A 24,702-nucleotide genomic window follows, 5' to 3' on the forward strand; every position below is an offset into this window, starting at 1 on the left:
TTCAAGCAGTTGAGGGAGATTTTTTTTTAAACATAGCAAAGCAGTGATTTTTCCATGTAATCCCTTTAGAAAAAAGCTATTTTCCTTAGCTTGTTTTAGTATATATATATATTTGTTTTAAATTTCAAATGGAAAAAAAAAAAAGACCTGCTTGAAAGCAGATACCTTGCAAGAGAAAATGTAGTTCATACGTAAATGTTGGGCAGAGTTATAAGAAACTGAAGATAGGGTCTGACAGATCCCCTTGAAATTTCAAGACTTTTCCACACATTTAAGATGCTGAGCCAAAGGAATACCCTTAGATTACAGTTGGAAGAGATTTTTTTGCTCAAGTGCCATGAATCACTGTAGTACTCAAGCATGTACCTAATCGTAAGAAACTGTTACCTTTTAAATTAATTCTGTTTAAGTGCTTTATTAAATTGAAGCTACTGCCTTGTTTTATGTTACAGGGCTGCTTCTCTGTAGCCTGTAGAAGGCCACAGTTTTTCTTTCAGTGACCAAGGAATTAAAAAAAATCTGGATCATTTAAAAAGGTGATTTAGGACCTTGATCTTGCACGTGCTTTAGACCTAAACTTAGTGCAGTTTGTTTGGTGCTGTAGGACCCATAGACAATATATCAAATTCAAGACCATGCTTTCACAACTATTGACAATGTTTTACAGTACAGCCATCAAAGAATCAGAAATATTAAACAGACAACTTCCAGATTGTTCTGATTCTTACAATCAATTTGTTAAGCAGATGAGCTGTTATCTCAGAGAATATAAAAGCTAATTTTCATTTACTCTCCCAGGGTGAGGTTACTAACCTTCATACTATCGTTCCCATGCCTTAATCTGCATGAACCACTGTCAGTCCTTACATTTAACATCATGCTCAGAGAGCAGCAAAAATTTAACTGAGGGACAAAAAGTAAGAGCAATGCATAATACCAAATTGGTGATCAGTAGTGTAGTTGAAGGGAATGGTGCTGCTGCAGAAGGTGCTTCACAGAAGGAGAACCTCTGCAGAAATAGGTATTTGTTGGCTATATCATTGCTGAAAATACTACAGGACATTACTGTTGTGCGCTCTAGTTCTTGCTGTTGTAAGAGGGGAATTGCACTGAAGTGCCTTTGTTCTGATTTCATTATCTGGAAGCAGAGGTCACATTCAGAACTTTCAGTCTCCCTGTTCCAGTGGAAAAAGGGGCTGAAGTAAGTGGGGTATTTGCTTTGCTGAATAAGTGGGCTAGGTAATGCATATTTAAATTGTTTGGCAGCACAGGCACAGAAGGAATTTGATTTCTGACTTCATACCTCTAGAGATGTCAGTGTCTCTACCAAGTAGAGTTGTGCCTTCATTCTTGCACATTTCTGTTTGCAGAACTTTGTTGGAAAAGGATTCCATAAAACCTGTGACTTGGAGACATACCAATGTTTTTCTCTAACTACAAAGTACCTAAGTCCAACTTTATTTAGAAATTTCCATTTTTTCCTGATGCATTTCAACCTGTCTAAAGATGCATGCGATCAAAGCTCCTCTTTGCATCTCCTCTCCCCGACACCACTTTTCTCTTAAAGCAGCCCAATTCTTGCTTGCACAGTGATGGAGTTCACCTGATCCTTGTGCAGGTTTTGTTACAGCACCCTCTGCAAAGGCAGATATTCTGAATGCTTCACTCCTGCTCCTGATTTGGGATTTTCCTTGGGATTTTCCCAAGGGCCCTCATGGCTTTGTGTGCATGGGCACACTGGGGGAAGGCAGCCTCCTTTGGCTGTGCTGCAGGCCAAACCCAAAGCCATGAGGGAGGCTAACTGCAGTATCTGGCTACCAGAGGGCAGACACAAGTGGAACCCTCTGGCTTTTGCTTGGCTTGAATTCCTAAGGAAGCAATTTTGTCTCTCTTCAGATGAGAGCATGCATACATATTGAGAGTGCAGGAAACAAATGAGGGAAGGAGGACTGCCAGGATTTCTCTGACCTGTGACTGTTTTGCTGTAAGAGGGAGCCAGGGAATGGGTATAAGAGAGGAAAGACAACCTCAGCCAGTTGTCTGGAAATAAAAACCTGAATACTGAAATGCTTTGGTTGGATATAGTCTGTTTCATTAGCTATAGAAAGTTTCACTTTGTGAAAATGGCAGGAGTTTTTTCTGTATACACACAGTTTTACATTTAAGGAGATTATGACTTCAGAATGAAGAAATTTTATCATACAGTTTTCTCAAAAGCTGTAACAATGGAAACAACCCCATCAAATTGTTTGTAGTATGGTTGTCTACTAGGAAAATACTTTTTGTGATATGGTAAACTCTAAGGTGTTACCACTTACGTTTTGTATTAACGATCACATCTAGGTGTATATTAAACACATTTCTCTTCTTTATCCTTCTTGTACTTTGCATCCTTTCACTGTCTATTTTGAAGGTTGTTTTTTTTTTTTTTTTTTATCTTTTTCTTGAGGGAAGTGCAAGAACTGCATTATAAAAAAAATACCTGTTGACTGCATCACAGGTGGTCTTGTGGAGCAAAACCCAAAAGCTTCAGCTTTTGTTCCTTTTATAGAAAATACACAGAAATCTATTCAGGATAGCAACAGCAGTAGCATTAATTTTCTAGAATAACTTAATGACACATTTTACCTTGAGTTAATACAGAAGTTTCCAATGCACATTTCTGAGTTCTTTTGCTGGACTTGGCTGCTCAAAACCAAAAAGTGTTACTAGAAAAGAGTTGCTAGAATACATTCCTGTACTGCTTACGCTGAAAGGCTCTTAGTGATGTCCATTAATATTGATACTATGATTAGCTACTAGTCATAATTTTGAGCTAGTTTTAAGACAAGTGTTCTGGTGGTCTGTATGGAAGGCAACAGACAGTTTCTGTAGCCTGCTCCACAACATCAGCCTTTATCTTGAGTAGGATTACATCACACAATTGCCTGAGTTAGTCAGAGTCTGGACTCAGGGGATGGGGGGACACTTTCTGGAAGGACCAGTGTGTTTTCCTTAGTGATGCCATTCACTGAGGAAAGTGCCAGTGCTTGTAGCTGTGAGAGCACCCCAGTGGTCCTGTTTGCACACAGAATTTTCTGTGGGTCTCCTGTTTGATGGAAAGGACAGCCTGTTGTCCTGTTAAAGACAGTTGTCTTTAAAACTGTGATTTATTTGGGTGCTTTGGGGGAGTTCTGTCGAGTCCAAAAGGCAGGTGAAAGGTTTGAGTGTGTTACCAGAGGGTCCTGCTGGAGATGGGTCTGGCACAGCCAGGCAGAGGGATGTGGGGCAGGCTCTTGTGCCCTCAGGAATACAGCCTTGATTTGCTCACCCCAATTGGCTTGAACTTGCTAAAAGAACTTGGTCTTAAAGATGGGACCAAACATGAAGAATTTCAGTCTTTGAAGAAGCTGTAAAATTCGGAAATAATTGGTGAGATGGGAATGCTTTAGAAGTCCATTCATGTAAGTAGTATAAATTGTAGTTTACTTCTGCCTTCATTTGTCAAGTACACACTCAACATCTGTGCTTAAGACCATGCCAAGTACGAGCACACGCCACTGGGAAGTTTAGTGCATATTCTTATTATTGATATTTATGAACTTAAGGAAAAAAAGCTATAGTAGGATCAAACTTTATAAAACTGCAGAATTTGTATTTTATATTTTGGTTTTTAAACCAAAAAAAAAAAGGGGTTTTATTGTTCATATTGTTCCATTGAAAACCTAGTTTACCAATAGTTTCTTCTTCAATAAACTTTATGATCAACAAGGAAGTAAAAAATTTAAGGGAATTAAATACATGTCTTCTGGTCTGAATTAGTCCCTGACATAGTCTTTTCTATTATAGTATTTGAAGCAGGAGGGAGTGCTTTAAATGCTTCAACCCATTTAACCTTAATTGCTTGGTTTTAATAGACGTTAGGAAAGGAACCAAATTACAGCTTGAATTAGGCCTTACTAATCTTAATTAAAAGCTCTACTTTATAATCGGAAGCAGCCTATGTTTAAAACAGTAAGCCTCTCTTAAATGACTTACTTTAAAATACTAAGACCCTTTTGCTAATAATTGTTTAGACTGAATACGGGTAACCATTATTTTCCTTATATTGCACTTAATTAAAAATATCTCCTCCATGTGGTTTTGTGCAGCCTGCTGGCTGTAAAATTGTTTGACTGGTGGGGGTGGGATTACTTTACTTTTCCTGTGGTAATTTGAAAACATGTTTCTGCCTTTGTTTTAAAAGTTTTCTGGGGTCACAAGTTGCAAGACTAACATTTGAATCTGTACAGGCATTCGCTTCCTGCATTTGTCTGTCCTCAGGCAAACACTTGTCAGTCACTTACAATCATTAATAATACACCCTCTAATTCATTTAGTTCAACATTGAAATTGTGCTCAGGTACTTGAGTATGGTCCCTGCACTCCTTCAGAGAACTAAATTTGAGAATAAATCAAGTTTGTTATATTGTGAGGGAGGCAGGCCCTGGCTCTGTCTGTTGAGCATTTGGTGTATTAACAGAGCTCCTGTGCTTTTCAGGGCTGTCTGAAGAGGACAGAGGGTGGATTTCATCTTTCCAAAGGTGGATCTCAGTAGTACAGATCAGCCCATTTAAAGCATTTGCTTTGCTTTCCCTTTATGGTTGAGGGAAAGAAATTTCCTTCATGCAATTTACCATGCATTATCAGAGACAAAAATAGATCAGATAAATCTGAAGAGTCTTCTTTCTGACACAGATGTGGGCATCTACAGAATTGGATGAGATGTATTAGGGCAAAGAGCCTGCAGCTCTGAGATTCAAATTTCTTTGAAATTAATGAAGAATATTCTGAACTTGTGCATCAAATTTTACCAGGTATTTTTAAGGTGCCATATTATCATTGCATAATTATGAAATTTATCCTCCCAGTCTCAGTTTTATGTTTTTTAATTATTTAAATTTTTTTTTCTTAGTGCATCCTGCTCAGGAAGCACTGCTAGATTATGATCATACCGCTATTTAACTTTCAATGCTTTTAACTTAGTGGCCAAATCACCTACTTGCACAAACTAAACACAAATTAAAAGTCCATTATATGCTAAGTCTACTAGACCTCTATATGCACTTGGGAGAAAACTCTGTAAAAAGTCACTTGTGCCAGTTATGGATATGGACAGGCCCTCTTGAATGTCAGTTTTGTTTGCCTAGTCATCAGATCTTTGGAAATCCCCTAGAGTATTTTTTAGAATTTCTCCTTGTTGTCCAGTTAGTTTCATGTTCTGTGCCGATGGAATATACAAAGATTTTTGAATTACATCCAGTACAGAAGGCAAAATCTTTATGGTGGATGCAAAGAAGCTGGTCCCTACCTGTATTTATCTTTTAATATCAAAAGTGTGTAAGCTGGCCAGACCAAGTTAGAAGAGCTGTCTAGCCTGATGTGCAGTCTCTGACAGTGGCCAACAGTGCATGCTTCCAGTAGATTATAAAAATACATGAAATGGAAGAATGCAGCTTGAGACTTCAAGACCTCCTGAGCCAGAAGTTTCATTCACATCACTCTGTTTAATGACATCTTCAGAGGAGGAATAGAAAATAAGTATGTTTTCTTCTCCAGGTGTTCTGCAAAACTCAGAATGGTAGACGGTGATTAGCCATGCTCAGAATGCTAGGAAAGAATTGTGCAGGAACAAGTAAATGTGTACACCTGTCTCTTTGCAGCCTCCCATCTAATGTGGTTTAACAGGGACCTCACATTGTGTTTCCCTACATGGGCTACAAACCCTACAAACCTGAGTTTTTGGCTTGGGAGCTAACAGCATCTTCAGAATGACAGCCCTTCACACTTCTCTGAAAATGAGACTTCATTAAGGAGAGTCTCAAGTCATTGTGAAAAATTAATAGGTATTTTGAAAAGCTTGACCTGGATGTTTGACCGAACTTCAGATGACTGCACTGTTAAATCAGATGCTGTGGATAAACACCCATAACCCTATTATTTCATTTTTGAGCCTTTTACTGAGGCTGAAGTCCTGTATTATTTATGAGTGAGTTGACTAGTCAGGCCTTGCTGCCCTGTTTTCAGTGGATAACTGAAAGGATGTTATAATGTTTTCTCTCCTGGATTTCTGTTTATGTATCTTAGAAATACTGTGAATATACACCAGAGACAGTGCTAAAATAGGGATTCTCTAGAAAGATGGGAAGAAGGAAGAAGCATGTAAAATTCATGAAGAACAAGTGACAACTCAACTCAAGAAGTGACAACTCAAATCTGTAGTTTTATGTTGGATGTACTGTCCAATTAAACAAAAAAAACCCGAACCCAAACAATTTATTGGGTTATTAATCAAGTCTTTAGGCAAGACATTGCTGCATTTTTCTTCTCTCTGTATAATAAAACAACATTGTTGTGAAAGGCATCTCATTAGAAATCATCTACATGAGAGTATTGGAAATAGATCTACAGGACTAAACAATTATTTATATAACCTTAGCCACTTTTATCCCTCTGCTGTTGGGGAGGAGGTCAGTACAGTTGTATATCTTGGCTTTCTGTGGTGCATTCTGTCAAAAGTAGATTATTATTTCAATACTGCACAGAAGTTTTAGGTATTCTTTGGTTCTCTCTACCTAGCATTCTCCCCAACATAATGAACAAATATGATTGCTTAAAATTCCCAAAGGAAGATTTCCAGGCTATGAATATGAGCAGTCTTCTATTTACAGCAAATGCCCTGTTATTTATTATTCCTGTATCTGCAGTTTCATCCTTTTTTCATTTAATAGTTTTAATGGAAGCTCTGTGTGCTTTTGAGTACAGGATATTTGAACACTGGAGCCAAATTGTCTGATTTCATGGCAAAGCTGAAATTGCATCTGTTTGCCCTATCTCCCTTTCTTGTCCAAACACCAGATTTGAGCACAGCTTATAAATGAAAATATTTGATGATTCACAGGTCAGCAATGACATTTTTCAGATTTGAATGTTAAATTTAATCGTTAGCACTTCTCCTGGGCTTTCCTCACATTGAAATTGGTGTTTGTACAGCTTGGCCTGGCCTCGTCTCACCCTCATGTCCAGCAAAGATGAGTGTGTAACTTCATTAGTTCCTGTTCCTGGTATGGCTTACTTCTGTAGTTGTCAAAGAGTCTAGGAAATGTTTTGAGAGTCTGGAAAGGGTAATGATGATGGAAGAGCCAGTAGCTTGACTTCAACTGTTCCCTATCCGTACATTTATGTCTCTGTTGGACAGTGGCTGCACATCCACACTCAAAAATCAAAGGCTGATTACCAATGTTTGTTAGGTTTTCTCTGAGTATTTGTCTCTGGTGATAAATAGGGCTCGATTTCACAAGACTAATTTCTGTGTGGCCTTTTCAAAGACTGAGGAGAGCCTACATCATAACTGATGAACTCTCTGAGGATAAAATCTTAGAACTGTCAGCATGTATCAGTAGGATTGGGTTCTCTGTTTCAGGAATAAAATAGCTTGAATCAAAAAAATTACATCAATGTGGTATTTGTTTGAAAACAAAACTGTTTTGCATTCATCAGCTACAACAACATCTAGGGCTTCTTGTTGATACTGGCCAGGTCCATGCTTTCAAAAAAAATGGAAAACATTCAGTCTGTACATCCAAGCAAAACTGCATGGCAGGTACTTTGCACGCTGTGGAGACAGAATTGTTGTTAAGAAGCCGAGAGAGGCTGTGCCAGAATTCTGAGTTGTGCAGCAAAATTGCCAACTGTTTTGGCATCTTGAAAATAGCTCCACATTTCATCATTGTACAGTCCTGATGGAGACAGCTTTTAGAGCTGTGAACTGTTTCAGACAGTGCTTGTGTGTGCCCACATTTAGGGTTATTTTATCACAGGTTTAGTAAGGTTTAACTTAATGAAAGTGAGATTCTAAAACACAAATCTGTAACAAGCTTAAATTTTCATTACAGGTGCAAAATGTGACTTGATCATCTTAAACTCTTGCATAGTAACAAAATTTGTAGCCTGGTAACTTTTGTGCTTTCTAGATGATGCACAGAGCTGAAGGGTTGTGGACAAAAATGAGTTTAAGCTTTTTTGCAAGACTATCTCAGATTTTTTTAAAATGGTGTTGTAAATATTTGATGATTTCTCTTCAGTTTAGTCTTTTCAGATCTTTTTGAAGTGAATGTATCAAGCTCATAAATGAGCCATGTAAATGGCTTAATGTAGGGTCATCTCAACTATTTTACTGGGTTTTTTCCTAAAAATACCCACAGCTCTGCAAGGGAGTCATGAGCAAAATTAACAGCACTCTCCTGAAAACATAAACTAAATACAAATAATGCATCTGTATCTAGGCTGGAGCACTGAATTTTTTTTTTAAGAAAAGTCTTTTTAACACCGTAGAAAAGAGAAGGAAAGTAAGAAATCCTCGATGCTATCTCCTGGATAAAAGAAAGAAATGTAATGTAAAACTATTATTATTGGAAATCAGGCAACATGCTGGTATTAATAGATTACTCTTGCCAGGTGTACTCTGGAGTCTTAATTACCATGAGTGTGAGGGACTTCTCTTTCATTGAGTCCTAATGAGAATGAGCAATACTCTCATTTTTCAGTGCATTCCATGTGTGTTACAATGGTTTTACCATCATGTACACCCTCCTAGGCTGGATAAAAGCTTCTCTAGGTAGAAAAACTATTTACAGGAAAATCAAACGTGATGATTCTAAACTAAAGAAGGAGCTGTGTTCTGATGAACCAAGTTACTGCCCAGTCAGCTGCAGTTTAGTGGGTGTGGAGTTACAGCCTTGATCCCTGTGAAGGACTTAGAGTGGCACTCCCTTGTAGGCTGCTCTTTAATGTTGTCTGAAAACCAAAATGCTGAGAGACTTTCAGTTCGTCAAGGATGTTGCTGGGGAATGGTACAGATTTGTCTGTATTCAGGGGACAGGTGGCAAAATAGGAGTCAGAGTTTGTTTCTGGAGCTTCATAAGCCTTGGGTCTGGAAAGGAATTCATAGTGTGGATCCATCTCTGTGGATCATGTTTCGAAGTAGCCACATGGCTTCAGGAACTATTGAAATGAAAGGCAGCCCTGAACAGGTGATTCCCTCATTGCAGGGCACAGCAGCAGTGTAATGCAGAGCTGCTCTGCTCATAGACAGATTGCTTGTGTGGGACTGCCCTGCCCGTTTTTGTGGCAAAATTAACATCTGATATGCATCTCATACAGAGTAGGATGTTTGACCATGTGATACAGGATGACAGGAAGCTCTGTATTTTACAAATCTTGTGTAATATAAATTACATTATATTCCCCAAGTGGTTAACCATCACAGCATAGTTTTCAGCCAGGAGTCTGCAGGAGCCCAAGGACTACCACTAAAGTGCAGGTGGGGAAAATAGTTTGAAAAGGTAAGCCTGCTGTCAGAAGATATAAATTTGCTATATGAGTGTTTCCACTTCTGCTGGAAAACATACTAGTTCCTCACATCCAGGAAGGTTGAAAACCATGACTCTGTAGCCTCTCATACTGTTTGTGGTGTTGGATTTTTCATCCTGAAACTGAAGAAGTGTCACTCTGCCAGGGACTGAGGAAGCGTGTGCTCTGTGACACCAGGAAATCTTCCATTTGGGAGTGCATAATCTGCCACTAACTCATTTTGAAATGGGCAAGAAGCAACCTTCTGTTCCCGTACATGAAGGGCCACATAAAAAAGTTAATATTTTTTCAATGATAAGTAATAAAGAAATTTACTTCAGAATTGAAGGCTGAGATTTTTTCCCTCTGTCAGTGGACAGACATTTAAAAATGAAGTGCCAAATAAGGTTGGAGATAAACAATCTGAGAATGAGATGCCTCCAGAGTCTGGGAAAAAAAGTAGGTGTATTATATCTGTATCAATGAGCTAATTTCACTACTTGGAACATTGTTCTCAAAATTTATAGTTGCATATTGGAATTTAAAGATCTAGGAACAACCTCTTGCCATGAGTTATTGAAACAATTATCATTTGGATGCATGCACACCAGCAGTGTCAGTAAGGACACAGAAATACTCTCCATTAGATCACCAAGAACTTTGAAGATTTGATGTAGAATCAAACATTTCCCATTATATTTAAAGAGGGAATTGGGGTGGAAATATCTGTGATTTAGAAGTGGTGGGAAAAATGCTGTCAGATGTGATGTTTCACATTCATAACAGCTTGTGAACAGGAAACCTCTCTGCTTGAGCTTGTCGGGCATGGCAGCTACTAAATAAAGACAGACTCTAAAACTGTTACATGCTCCACAGGTATCCATCTTTATTTGGGTATCTCACTTGAGCTTCAAAGAACTTGCAGCCAATCTGTTTAAATATCAATTAAGACAAATGTCAAGCTGCTCCAGACTCTAATCAAGGGTTCAAGATGCTGAATGCAGGATTACAATAACTTTGGGTTTATCTAGAAAAAGAAATCAATTTACTATAAATGAAACTAGAATGGTCCCAAATAAGTTTCCATTGTGCTAGTCGAGATGGCAAATGTCGCACAGGGGTAATACTCAGATATAATAATAGAACATATCGTGTTCCCTAGGGAAAGAACTCTGCTTAATTATTTTTTTCCCATAAATTATTCTAGCTCTCCAAAGGTACTGCAGGTAAAAAGCTCTGTATAACCCCAGTGTTAAAGCAGTAGGAAGAATTGGCAATTAAGCAGTCAGAAACTCTGTAAGGTCCTAAGTGAAGAGTATTCCATATCACTTATTTGATCTCCTCCCCGTTCCTGCTTCTGGGGTGTTACAGATGCCACCATACAGAGTATTTTGGTGTCTGGCAAGTGACACCAAATGCATGCAGAATCTCAGCTTTCAGTTTGTATGTTACCTTTCTTCAATATTTTTGCATATTTCTTACTTCACTGTACTTGAGTGATAACTTTCCAGTGGCAAGGTACGTGTGGACTGAAGCAGGAATACCTGCCTTGAACATTAGGCATCCTCAGAGCAGGAATCAAAGGGGCAGGTTCTTGTGTCTGTTGGGAGTTTGATTGGCTTATCAGTGTCCAGCCACTAAAAATGTTCTTTCCATTCTTCAAACTAAGAGTTTAATTAAGGAGGAAAATGCACAGGAAAGAGAACAGTGACAGGAAATGGAGAAAGGGAAGGTGAATTCAAGAAAAATGTAAGGAAGGGAGTCTCCAGACACCATATTTCTAATTGATGAATGAAGAATGGGATGGTTATTCACTAAGAATGTGAGATATAACCATTCAGCCACTGCAGAAATTTTGGATTTTCATTATCTGTTGCCTTGTTTCATTTCCCAGTGTGTCAGCTGAGTCAGCTGAAGCCAGCACTGGGTGCTCTGTATTGTCTAGTCATTCGTCTCTTTAAATGTGACTCTTTAATTCTCTTTGTATGATGCACAATATTTGAAGATCATTAACTAAAACTTGGAAAGTAGCAAGTTCTAAACACACCTACGTTTTCTACAGTTGATAAACTCACTTGAATTACTCCATCACCTCCTTAGACAAGGACTTTTGTGTCTGAAAGCTCTTTTTCCCCAATCAGTGAAGGTGACTCCTGTAAGGCCATCTAAACTCTGTGTGACTTGAAAATTTGATTCATGCTTGCTGTACACAGTATAATAATAGGAAAAGAATTTACAGACACAGGGCAGAATAGAGATCATTAATAGCTGTCTCTGTGCTTTCTTTAAAATTACAAGTTAATAATTGTGGTTAGGGAAAAATTATGAAACAACATTAAAATAATATTAAATTTAAAATTACAGAAAATTAAAAATTCATATCTACAGGCAGTGATAAATGTGATGATGTCTCATCTGTCTTTCAGATGTATCCTAAATGCTTTTAGGCAAGATAGTTCTAAATATGAAACTGTTCACACTTCAAAAATGTGTGTGTTGTTTAACCTGCTGGACATACCTTTACATAGCTGGTTTGTATTCCATTTGCCCCCACTTCTTTCAGACAATACTTCAGCAAGATATAAAGCATGATGAACTTTGTGTTTAGCCATTGCAGAAGGAAAGGAAACAAAACTGCTAGAGAGTACTTGATCTTTTCTGGAAACTGGCAGAAATGGCTTCCAGAAAAACAGCACAACAATACCACAGACTGTATCCAAATCATGTCCACTAAGCTGGCATTTTCATTTTATTGCTGGTTTAATACTGGGAAATAGGGGCTTGTGACATTTTTGAAGGAAGTTGTAAAATTGAATTTTCTTTTTCTTTGTGGACGCACTAATGGGAAAAACATGGCAGAGGCAGTACCCATGGTGGAAAGGCTCTTGAGGGATTTACACTGAAAAAAAGCTCATGTTAAACCATGTATTGTACCTGTTCTTTTTCCTTCTCCACCGAGAAACATCCGGCTGCTCTTTCTGAATTTACCCTGCTCCCAGCCTGCCCACCCTTGACCTTGCCTCTTAGAGAAGTCCTAATGGCTATCAAATTTTACAGTTTTCTTTGTCACAAGCGTCTTGAAAACATCATGGCAACTTGAAAGCTGTAAAAACTGCACTCTGTGTTCCCCTGATTCATTAGATTGTAACATTTACAAGGTCACAGCATCTAAAGAATAAAGATGTTAACATTTATGAGTCAAAAAAATAAAGTATCACAGGGAGGACCAGATGTAACAAATAATTTGTTTTATAGAAAAAGTGATTTAACAAGCTTTTTGTGGAAAGAGATTTTCAAAAGTGGACTTTACTCTGAAGGTGAAGGGTTTGGAGTCGAAATACTGAATGAGTCCTAGTATGTCAATATTTTCTTCATAAAATTTTGACTTGAAGTAGATGCTGAATTCAAAACACAGATGAAAGTGGTATTTCATCAAATCAGATTGAGTGAAATTGATAATTGATAACATTTTCCCACCCAATTCTTCATACATGGGTCAGATATTGCAGATTTTAAGAGTAGAACAGACTTCAATATGTGGAAATGTGCTGATGTTAAACTCTTTGTAAGAATCTAATATGTTTAGTATTGTTGCTTAGGTTGGGTGTTTCCCTGAGAGCTGAGTTACTGGCAAATTTCACCTGCGCTTTACCAGAATGGTCCTTAACCTATGTTTGAGCTTTTATCCTGGAAAATTTCAGATCTGGAACTGGTTCCCTTCCTAAGGAAAGTGCAGCTTGAAATGGGAAATACAACTGCCTTAGGTTCAAGTTGTCCAGAGTATGATGTATGTCTGCTGAAAGCATATCAAACGTTGATTCTGCCAAAGAATATCTATATAAATATATAAATAGTCCCTTGTAATTTTTACTTATGTTCATGGGTTTGCAGTCTCAAACCCAGTTATGAAGAAGAATAAGATGCTGATCTGTGATCCAGGACTTGAACTTGTTTGTAATTCTTGTCAGTGTGCATGTAACTTCACTTCTGCTTGTTTCCTTTAAAGTAGCGCTGTCAGTGCTATGCTGCTGTTTGTTCTGAATTGGAAATGGGAACAAAAAATTTCAGTGCTGATCCTGTCTCATGTATCTCTCTACTGTGAATCCCATAAAATATGTCTTCACTAAGCCAGTGGCAAAAAAGCCTCGTGGCTTTTGTAGGATTGGGATTTCATCTCCGGCTATTTTATCTTTGGATTTTACAAGGTTGCTTTCTTTCACAAGCATCTGAGATCAAGCTTGGATGAAGCTATGCAATGAGGAAGACAGTTCTGCACTGTAAATCTGCTCTTAGTTGTGTAGGATTTAGAACCTAGAGATGGGCCTTTTTTTCCTGTATTTTTCTGTGGGTATGAGGATAGTGCATTAGCCCTCGGAGGAACAGTGACCAAAACTCGATAAAGAATCAAAAACATTTTTTGAAAGCTCTAAGTAGAGAAGCCATAAAAGTGAAAAATATTACCACATGGAAATATGGGCTCCATTGTCTTGCAGTGTTATTTGCTGCATAATAGTTGTGGATAAGCAGGCAAGATGCTGCTGTTGCAGAACTGTAGGATGATATTTTTTAGCAGAAGACAGCCAATAAAAGAGAATTTTGCATCTGGTATGCTTTTCCCTCTGTAGGGGCTAGCAGCAACCCCTCTTCAAGCAAGAAGGTAAAACACAGTTTCTTTCCTGTCAAATTTGTAAGGACAATGTTATTTACTGTCTCCATAGTGCCTTTTTGGCAGTATTTTGTTTAAAGCAGTTAGATAAAGGAAGATGAATATCAAATATTTTTTTTCTTTAGATACTGAAGAAATACATGGCTCCATCCATCAAGATATACTTACAAAGATTTTAATATTTCTTTTTCTAGCTATTTAATGGATCCAGCTTCCTTATGAGATATTCCACATCTGCCTAATATACCTACACAATCGCTTTTGTTTGTGGTTCTCTAAATTAGAAGTTGATGTGGGCAGACAGCTTTCTTTGGCTATTTATTTTAAAATGTCCAAGCACATAAATTACTTCTTTCAAAGTCAATTGAAGTTTTTGTTCACTAAATCAGCTCCAGATCTTGCTCTTATATTGCTAGAGAAGAAATACTCTAAAACGGACACAGATTTTGTTCAATCCCACGCCTGTTTCGAACATCTTCTATTGCATTGTGAGTGTTGGGATCTGTGGCCTTGACAGATGCCAAGATAAAAATTATGTCAATGCACACTTTCCCCTTTTCTATAGAAATCTGTGGAATTCAACACTAAACACTGAATTTGGCTCGTTGACTTCCAGGCCTCAGTCATTCTTCTTTTTGTATATTAATAGCCATAAGGCTTCTTGTGACAGTTTAGCTGTGACACTCATCCAAAATTCATCAAATCCATGCACGCATTTGCTTTGATTTCAGTAGTTGTGCCTATGATGATCTGTAGCTGTGCTGACAAAGTTTGTTGCATGTGTTGGAATGATTTTTGGACATTCAGGAACTTAATTAATTGCAAGTGATGCAATGAAGAATGAGAATGAATTTTTCTGGGAGTAAACTTCTTACTTTCTTGACATAAATTCTGTGCCACCTTCTAGGAGAGCTAGTTACTGCTTGGGAAAGATGATTAGCACAGTAAATTTCATGACACTGCTGAAAATGTTCAGACAAAATGGGAACCAGCCATTTTCCCTCACTGTTTTACAGTTTGGTTTTTCTTGTGGACATTAGGTATTGCATGCTGATGTGTCTTCTCTGCTGAAACAGAAAGCTGAAATACTGTGATATGGGAAGCAGAAGAGTTTGATTCTTGTTTTATTTTGAACATTTCATAGTTGTATGTGCTTCTGGAAGAGCTGCTTCTCTGCAGGGTGGCACTGTAAGGCTCATGAGAGTTCCATCTTTTTGTGGCAGAATACAAATTAAACAAATCCTGGGGGGGGGGGGCAATTTCACCTCTAATAATGGAAGAAGAATCAACCCCATTATGTATAAGGGAAATACAGGTCCCATCAGACTAAAAAGAATAAGGTCACTTAAACTCAATTCTCTTCCTAGTACTGAAATGCAAGGATTGCAAATTACAGCACATCCTCAAGGTAACACATCCTCAGATTTTATCAGATACTTGTCTAGGGTTTGTTTATTTTATTTTTTTTTAAGTTCTTGGATGCTTGCATTGCATAATAGCTGCAGTCTCATGGAATGGGTGTTCTTTGAGTACCACCACTGCTCCTTGAGGAGGGCAGCAGCAGAGCATGGCTGTGTTCCCTGCTCAAAGAGTTATTTCCAGACAGTAACACAAAGATTCACCTCTGCTTTCCAGAAGGAATTAGGATGGAGTTTCCAAGCCTCTTCCACCTTGGTAAATAGCTGAACCAGTACAGTTACTAGTACACCCAAGTAAGCAAGTTTCTTTTTACCTCTTTTTTCCTGATCATTTTTTACTTTAAAACTTTTGAAACAAGCAGTGGATTTTTGAGATTTTTCTAAACCAGTTCCAGAAAGAGATGATCAACATTATTTTGCCAGCATTTGAGTTTGTCCTTACTTCCAGCCCTGGGATTGGGAGTTGCTGTCTCTTTTGAATACATTAAGCTCAAATAGGTTCTTGGCAGGTTATGTAAGTACTAAAAATGTCTCAACACCTTCTTAATCATTTTGGTGCATTTAATTCTTCTCTGAGATTCCATGATTCCTGCCATTGTAGTACCACGTGAAATTAATTTCTCTTGTAGTGGAAATACTGCAATTCTTTTTTAAGATGATTTCTTTACTAAACACCCCAAGAGTTCCCCATCTGAACAGCCAAAATTTAAGGAATTGAAAACTTTATAAGTATTTTGCCAGTGTAGATATAACTTCAGGTTTCCCTTTGAGAAACCTTGCAAATTCATCAGTAGATGCACCTACTCCATCACAATTTCATGGTTGGATACCTACATTTATTTTTTTTCCTCTTGGTTTTGGTTTTGGTTTTTGTTATGGTAATTCCTTCATGATGAAAGACAATATTAAGTGACCAAATGCTAAAAATGTTAAGGATGGTTAAAGCTACAAAATTAGCAGGGAAAGCAGAATTTCTCAGATGTTGTTAGAGTTGAGATTTTGATTAACACCCAATTCTATCAACTATAAGAAAAAAAGAATAGGATGTGACCTAACCAAAAGGAAATGAACACAGATGGCCCCTGCAAATCTTGAGGTTTACAGTAGACAAAATGAAGAGCAAGCCTAAAGGTTTTATGTGACTGAATGTACTCCTCTTACTTTTACTCCATATGAAGCTTACTGAGGACGCTGTATTCTGACATGTCAGATGCAGCATTCTGTCCATAAATTATAGTAGTTCCACACTGAGGCATTCTTTAAAGACTGTCTTCCTCCAGGTATAAGAGAAGATGGAGTGGTAGTCACATTGTTTACATTTCTCTTGGCACTTGGAGCTTCAAAAATGTTCAGCATTTGGACTTTGTAGGATTGTGCCTGTTTTTGTGAGTTGTTTGTTTTGTTTTGTTTGGGTTTTTGTGGGAGGAGAGAGGGGCAGGGGGTTTTTTTTTGGTGTGTTTTTGCTTTGGTTTTTTTGGAAATGTAAATTCACCAGTCTTAGCCCCTTGGTTTTGCTAGCTATACTGGAGATAGAAATTCCAATCAACCTGCCAGGTGAAGTTTTTAAATAGTTATGTGGGTTTTGGAGGGAAGAAACACCAAAAAACCCACAACATGGCTCTGAAAAGGAGTTAGAATGTTTGGTTCCACTTCTAGCTTTGTACAGCTATTGGGCTGCAGAAGGGAGAAATAATTTTCTAATCCTTTTGCAATGTTAGCTGTGACTTGAACTCCTGAGAGAATGAGATGCAAATAATCTGTTTCTTTAGCTATTTTTGTGGTTTCTGTATCTGTTGCATTACCCCTTCCGTAATTTGAGTATTTGTATTGCATCATCACTTTCTGTTGCTAATCACAGCTTTATGTAAGGGGAAGTCATTCAAAAGGCTTCACATTTCTTTGTTTATTGGGTTTGGTTTTTTGTTTTTGTTTTTTTGTCCCTTCTGAAGGCTCTCCCACTGCTGATTTAAACAAATACTCCTGTTTGATTCATTGTCTGAAAAAAAGGGAATTGCTCAACCCTTGGCAGTCTGATGCTGAGGAACAATAACAGGTGATAACAGCTTCTTGAATTCCCTCTTCTGAAAAGACTCATTGCTGAATAAAAGTTAAGAACAAACCTTGAAATGAAGATGCCATATTTTCTGAGTGTCCTGACACACCTGACATCAAAATCATGTTAGATGCTTTTTTGAGTATTGACTTGGCCTGTTAAAACATGGCATTACTGCAGAGCTTTATTTTTGTCCCTGTAGCCTGTAGAGAACAACAGGAAGTTTCTGGAGATCCTAATGACTGGTTATGGAAGCTGCACATTTCTGCTGAGTGGAAACCAGACTGGAACATTTGGGGAATGTGCACCCAGGCACAGGGAGCTGTGGCCTAGGGGAAGCAGCTTCTCAGAGAGTGTATTGTTGGTTGTTTGGAATGAGCACTTGCCTTGCTGGTTCTTGTTTTCAAGAAAAATCACAGATGTCTTTTTCTGCTGTCCTACTGGACTTGGAAGGTAGAGCACAACCACAGGCTGTGCTGAGTGGGCGCTTGCACAGCCCATGGATGGAAATTGTTAGTAAAGAATGAGAACCTTCTGAAAAGGAGCAGTGTTTTAAAGACTAGGACATTTACCTTTAAGCAGCAGGTTGTATTTTTGTTTGGAAGATCCTTTTTCCAGCTTCCTATTTCTGGTATTGCTGTGGTGCCAAATGGTGAGTTAACAAAATAACCAGTTGGTTTTGCAGATAAAGCCAAGTCTGTAGTTCCATTTTCAAGCTGCTGAGGAGGCTGTAGAAGGGGGACTTGACAGCTGTTGGAGGCAGGTGGATGGAGACTTGGAGAATTCTGAGTTTAAGGTAGATTTTTGGAAGAGGCCAACATGAGGGGGAAGACTTTCAACAGAACTTGGAAGAAGCCTGTCCCTGCTGTCCCAGACTGTGTGAGGAGGGACAAACCCAGCCATCCTCAATCCAAGGGCCAGAAGTGCTGGAGGCACTGAGTGGCTGAGTCTGAGCTGGCTCTTCAGAGGAGTCTGCTTCTCCCCAGACCACCTTGTCCTCTTTGAGTTGCACCTGGGTATGATGCCAGGTAGCAAAAGCTTTTCAAGGAGTATTTTTAAAAGGGAAAAAAAAAAGAAGAGAAAATCTGTGTGAAGATGAACCTGATTCAGAAATATGTCAATCACCTCTGCAGTGAAGGGCACATGTGAAATGTAATGCTGGAATAGCTCTGCTATACTAACAGGTGGTTTTCTAAAAGGATAACTTTATCTGTTTATCATGTGCTGCCTAACTTAGGGAGAGTAGCTGTGGGTTTTGGTGTAGCACACCACAAATTTAGATCTGATACTTATAAAGCCATGAGGCTATCTTTAATTATTTATGTATTTTTAGTTGGTTGATGTGCACCACTGAATTATTCACAAGAGTGTGATACTGATGCTCTATGCATAAGTCAAAATACAGTTTGTAAAAAGAAGAATGTTTGCATTTTCTGGAATGAGTGAAGAAGTGCTTTTTTGTTTGAGGGAGATAAGATCATGATTATTTGTAATTGAAGCAGAATCCATCTCTCATCTTTTATGATCCTCTTTCAGATACAGGCCAGTGTGAAAAAAAACTCCAAAAAACTCCATCATATCTTTTGAGAATAAAATACCTGACTTTTTGTGGTTCTTATACGTGGATTAATACAGAAGATTAAAGTTTGTTTATTATAAAACACATAATTTTGTCTCATGTCTTATTAACAGTAAGTTTCACATAGTTGTTACAAGTCATAGGTTTCACTCATTCTCTGTTTGATTATTTTGAAGCCAAAAAATAAAAACTCCATTTTAAATATAAAGTGTACCAAAATCAAGTGTTCCTTTTTATTTTTGACAGTATTATCATTGTTTACTGTGATGATGCTCCAATTATTTTGTGAAGGAGTGTTTTATACATTGTCTTGCTGCTTTTCAGACAACTATGACCCTGATACATTCAGTCCCTGACCATGTATTGGATGAAGTAGGCAATATGAGCCTAAAAGAAAGATTAGAGACATCCATATATCGAAAGCATGCTCAGTTGGAGAAATGTTTCTGTATTGTTAGAATTCTCTTTTTACAAAAGCTTCTTTTTCCTCCTCTTGTGTTTTAGATATCGATGAGTGTGAAAATGACTTCTACAATGGGGGTTGTGTCCACGAGTGTATCAACATTCCAGGCAACTACAGGTGTACGTGCTACGATGGATTCATGTTGGCCCACGATGGCCACAACTGTCTGGGTGAGTGCTGGCAAGAAACTTTCATTCCATGGCTGTGGCATGAAGGCCTGACCTGTTTTCTGCACTTTCTCATCTGCTGTCTTCAGTAAAGACTCGATCCAGGTCACAATGAATACATTCAAACCTGTGTGTTGGCTCCAGTGTGGTTTAGAGGGAGACAGAGGGAGCAAACGTGTGCCCACGTTTAATATTGCTGAGGAAAACCCTGACCCCCAAAGCCTGCGCTGGATGCTTGGGCTTCTTCTTTAAGGAAAGTAAATCTGTTAAATGTATTGAATATACTGAGATATATTTTGTCTGTTTCTTCCAACTTTTATGATCCCAGTAGTATCTTTAGAGCTTGCCCTCCCCTTTTTTCCCTTTTCAGGCAATACAGTTCTAGGATATGGTGTATGAACATAAATTACAGAATGTTAAAAGTTCAAGTAAGCGAGGAAGGAATACTTGGACAGTGAAACAGGGCAGAAGAAGCTCTAATCACTGATAACTGGAGGGCCACTGTCCACTGACTGTGCAAAGCCCAGTGCAGGATCTTCATCGCCTCAGCAGCCTGAGGATTTGGGCATCTGTGTTTGTGATTTGTGGCCATTGCTCTGGTTTAAATAGGTTGGGTTTGTCCTAGAAGCTACATAAGTAAATGTTTTTGTTATGAAATTTCTTCACACCAGTCGCCTAGAAATGAACCTACATTGCTGTGTCCAGTTTCCATAGCTGCTTACTTGTTGGTCATTTTTTGCTAAATTCTGGTGCTTAGAGACTCTCACTATTTGCGATATAAATGCAATGACCATGTTTTGGTACACTCCTAGGTTAATTTCAAGGTGATGTTTATAAAACAGTGAGTAAAATGAATGTTTTTTCTGTGTCAGCAGCAGCTCTACTTCAGCAGAAACTGAGATATTTGCAATGAAATTCAAGAAATGAGGCAGTGAACCAGAAATATTGAAGTCCAGTATCACCAGTCTGCACTAACTGAAGCTATGAAAGAACTGTAATTTCAGGGCAAGGATTTGATTAGCCGTTCAGTAGATGTATTTTGTACTGGATTTATTTTCCAACAGAGTGATATTTTTTCAGATGGATTATATATCCTGACCATTGAGAGGGATCTGACTCCAACTTCCAAATTTCATTTGTTATAGAACAGACTAAAATAAATTTATTTGCCTCAGCCTGAGGTGGTCAAATGATTAATGGTGCAAGAGGTATTTCTTATACAAAGAGCAGCCAAACATTAATTTAAAAAATAAAGAAAAACTCTATTTATTCTAATATTCATAAATTCTTACTAAAACAGGACACAAACATAATCAAATAGTTCAAATTGGAATTCAAATAACTGTGCATATGTATTGTTTCAAACAGCTTGGTAGTTTCAACTTTGTCCAAACAACTCCCATTAGAGAAAGAACCCTTTTGAACAATGAACAGCAAAAGGAGTGACCTGATCAAGGATAAACCATTGAGGAGAGTTATGGGATTTTTTGGACCTGCTGTCTGTGTTATTGCTCTCTGGTCATGAAATGAGGAGGTTGAATCTACAGAGATATTCATATTTCTAATTATATTTTCATTAATTTCTATTCAGCCACTTGCTCTTTTTTGTGGGGTTTTTTTTGGTGTTTTTTAAATTAAAAAAAGGCCAACAGCAATACAAACAGGTGACTACATGGTAATAATAGCAAAGAGCTCCCGTTCTCCCAGTGTACAACCTTAGGACACTAAAAGAGGTCACAATTGTCTTTCTGATTTTGAGGCCATGGACTGGGAGGTTGTGTCTGCAACTAGTGAATGCTCTTAAGCATGTCAGTAAAATATCTGATTTTACTTACAGGCATTGAAAAGGGAATCAAGGCTCATTCCCTCTTCCTTGCTTCCTGCTTTGAAATTTGGATGAGTTTACTGAGGGCCAGCATGTCTGGTTTTTAAGGTTTTAGACTGAAGATTTTAACTGTGACAGTGACCATGCCAATTTTGCTATGGCTGCTTGTTGTGTGCTGACTCAGATTCGGGACACCATTGCTAGAAAAGAAAGAAGTTTTGGGTTTTTTTATAATGGCATTTTTCTGCCCTTATTTGTACCCCACCTGCTACAATTTTTACATTGTAAAATTATCAGTTATACTGACTGTTGTGACAGCCTAGTAAAGTATCAGTTTTTGAAAAGGGGGACATTCTAATCCCTTCTCTTCTTGACCAGCTTTATTTCCTTTCTCTTATGCTACCAGAAATACCTAAATGCAGTGAGAGGTTGCAGTGAGGTCTCAAATCAAAAACAAACACTGTATTTGCACATACAAATTTAAATTAGGATTTCTATAACATTTTGGAAATTGGTTTGCTTATTCCAAAGATTTTCTTTTTCATCATGATGAAATTAGGCATTGAAAGGTATTAGTCTTGGTGAGTACACTGGTTTCCATCTGTTCTTGCTTTTTGAGAAACCACTTATTTTTCATGGATTCTACGAAGACAAAGAATGCTTCACAAGATTAGTAACAATGCTTTTCACCTTTCAGTGAGTTCTTGTAATGAAAAAGATTGCATGAGAATTCCTGCATATCTTGTTTGACATTAGGATTTCTAGGTATCTTGCTTGCCTGAGGTCTCTGCAAAATCTTAAGCCATCTCTTCTTGACAGGGTTTACATTCCTTTATAAATCTTCACTGAATGTCTTTCTAGTAACATCAGTACAGCAAGATGATTAAAATCTTCTTTATAAATAGCAAACTTGCAGTATTCAATTACAGCAAATGCTGTGGACAAGTTAAGTCTTCCCCTTCCCCTTCCTCTTCCCCTTCCCCTTCCCCTTCCCCTTCCCCTTCCCCTTCCCCTTCCCCTTCCCCTTCCCCTTCCCCTTCCCCTTCCCCTTCCCCTTCCCCTTCCCCTTCCCCTTCCCCTTCCCCTTCCCCTTCCCCTTCCCCTTCCCCTTCCCCTTCCCCTTCCCCTTCCCCTTCCTCTTCCCTTTCCACTTCCCTTCCCTCTATATTCAGAGACATACTTATTTTCTTTATAGGTTTCTCTGTAGTATTAATTGCTGAAGGAACGTACATTAATGCCTTGTAAATAGTAATAAATTTGTCCTCAGCAAGTCTTGTAAGGAAAGGAAATATAATCTTTGTTGTTTTATAAATTAGTAACTCAGGCAAACAGTTTAAGTTACTTCTCAGTCTTCACACAAGGTACCTCAATGTCTACACCATAGGCAGGGATGGAATCCTTACCCTTCTGCATCCCTGCTTTTATTTCAACTAGTCTGTGTAGCTTTGGTTTCTCTTACAGAAAAATAACAATTACTAAGTTTAGAGATCTGTAATGTGATATCTCAATCGATTCTTTTGTGTCAGACCTCCTGAAGATAGCTGTAAAAGTAGGTTTTGATGATTCAATATAGTTTATGGTTCTTCAGCAGTTAATTCTTTGTCTGATTGAGAAGAATCCTGGGAAGCAGAGGGAAATTCTGGTCAGAAATCAGGACAGAAATGCAATTCCTGGTGTGCATGACAGGTTCCACGGAGCTGTCTGCAGGAGCTGAGCAGACACAAGTGTGGCAGACACAAGCACAGAGTCAGCTGTGAATTGAACAGCAAAGTCCTGGCTGTGCCCACGACCTTGAAGGTGTGCTTGGGGCAGAAGGCCTGATTTTCCAGCCTGAATAATGGAGATCAGCTTTTGATTTGTCTGTTCTCAGATGGTACTGTTCATCTCTTGACAAAGTGGCTAAGTCACATGGAAACCCCTGTAGGAAAGGAGAGGGGGCACTTTCCCTGGAGCACCTGAACTGCTCCAGGAGTGGTGTTGGTTTGCCAGCTCTGGTAGATGGAGCAAATCAGGAATTCCAGCCAGGCATTGGGGAGCCTGCAGCTAAAGGAGAAACTGCTGAGACAAACCAGGAGCTGATGAGGCACAGGCCTTGAGATGCCTTTTATAAAACAGACTTTGGATTCTCAAATCAGTATAAAAGTTCATGTTTGAAGTCACACAATTTCATTTCTTCTAAAGTCTGAGGTTAAGATCTAAATCCAAGTACGTGTCTCAAGGTGCTCCTTTAAAATCTCTTGGCTTACTCCAAGAGAGAAGAGGTTTAACCCTGGCATGCAGACTTAATTCCTGACTGGGTGGTAGTAATCTGCTATCTGACTCAGATGAAAAAACTAATATTAGTATATACATAGAATCACAGAATCATTTGGATTGGAAAAGCCCTCCAAGATCATTGAGTTTAACCTTTAGTCCATTGAGTCCAACTTTTAAATGTATGTATATCATATCATATCATATCATTCAATCATTTTTCAGTAAATGTTCCAGTGTTCTATGTTTTTGTTAAGTTTTTTTTTCAAAAATAAACCCAAACTCAATGGAAATTAAAATCTACCTGTTCCTACCCTGCTGTTCAAACATACACACTGGGACTTGGGATTGTGGCCTCATCTAACTATAAACATGAAGTAGGAGGAGAGTTGCAAATGTGTGAGAAATCATTCCTAAATATGCCAGATGTATCTTCTCCAGAAGTGTCACATAACCCAGGATTGCATAATCACTGGTATAATTAAAGAGACCAGTGCCTTCCTTTTCATTTAGCTGTATTTTTCTTCTTCTCCTGACAGCTGTGCACAATTGTTGCTTGCTTAAACTCCAAGCAAATGCTGGTATTCCTGATGTTTATTTTTCTTTATGCTTCCCAACAGTTCAAATAGTTTTTTTTTTTATTATGAACATTTTTAATATAAAACTAAACAGATTTTGCAAAGTTGTTTTTAGTTTCATAAAACCAAATATTTTCAAGAGGGGCTGAAAAATTGTTCATTTCCTTGGCCATCTTCCAGTTTTCCTTGCCCTTCTTTCCTAGTTCCAGTGACTATTAGGTGGGCTGGCAGTTAAGTGTTGTCCTCTAGCACATTAGCAGGGCCTCTAATAGTATTATCAGTCATAAACTCTCTTCCAGATTTTCCTGGTCAGTAATTTCAAGCTCCTTGG

The 24,702-nt window shown here is 38.3% G+C and overlaps 1 protein-coding gene across 2 annotated transcripts in view; it reads left to right on the plus strand.

Moving 5' to 3' along the window:
- Positions 1-24,702, plus strand: part of SCUBE1 (signal peptide, CUB domain and EGF like domain containing 1) — a 189,301-nt gene that overhangs the window by 11,844 nt on the left and 152,755 nt on the right. For both annotated transcript variants that reach the window (XM_063395410.1, XM_063395409.1), the window contains exon 3: positions 19,590-19,718. In XM_063395410.1, coding sequence (XP_063251480.1) covers positions 19,590-19,718 — 129 coding nt within the window. The remainder of the gene's footprint in view (positions 1-19,589; positions 19,719-24,702) is intronic.

Source organism: Prinia subflava, chromosome 4 (assembly GCF_021018805.1).
Source record: "Prinia subflava isolate CZ2003 ecotype Zambia chromosome 4, Cam_Psub_1.2, whole genome shotgun sequence".
In the NCBI taxonomy this organism is placed as follows: domain Eukaryota; kingdom Metazoa; phylum Chordata; class Aves; order Passeriformes; family Cisticolidae; genus Prinia; species Prinia subflava.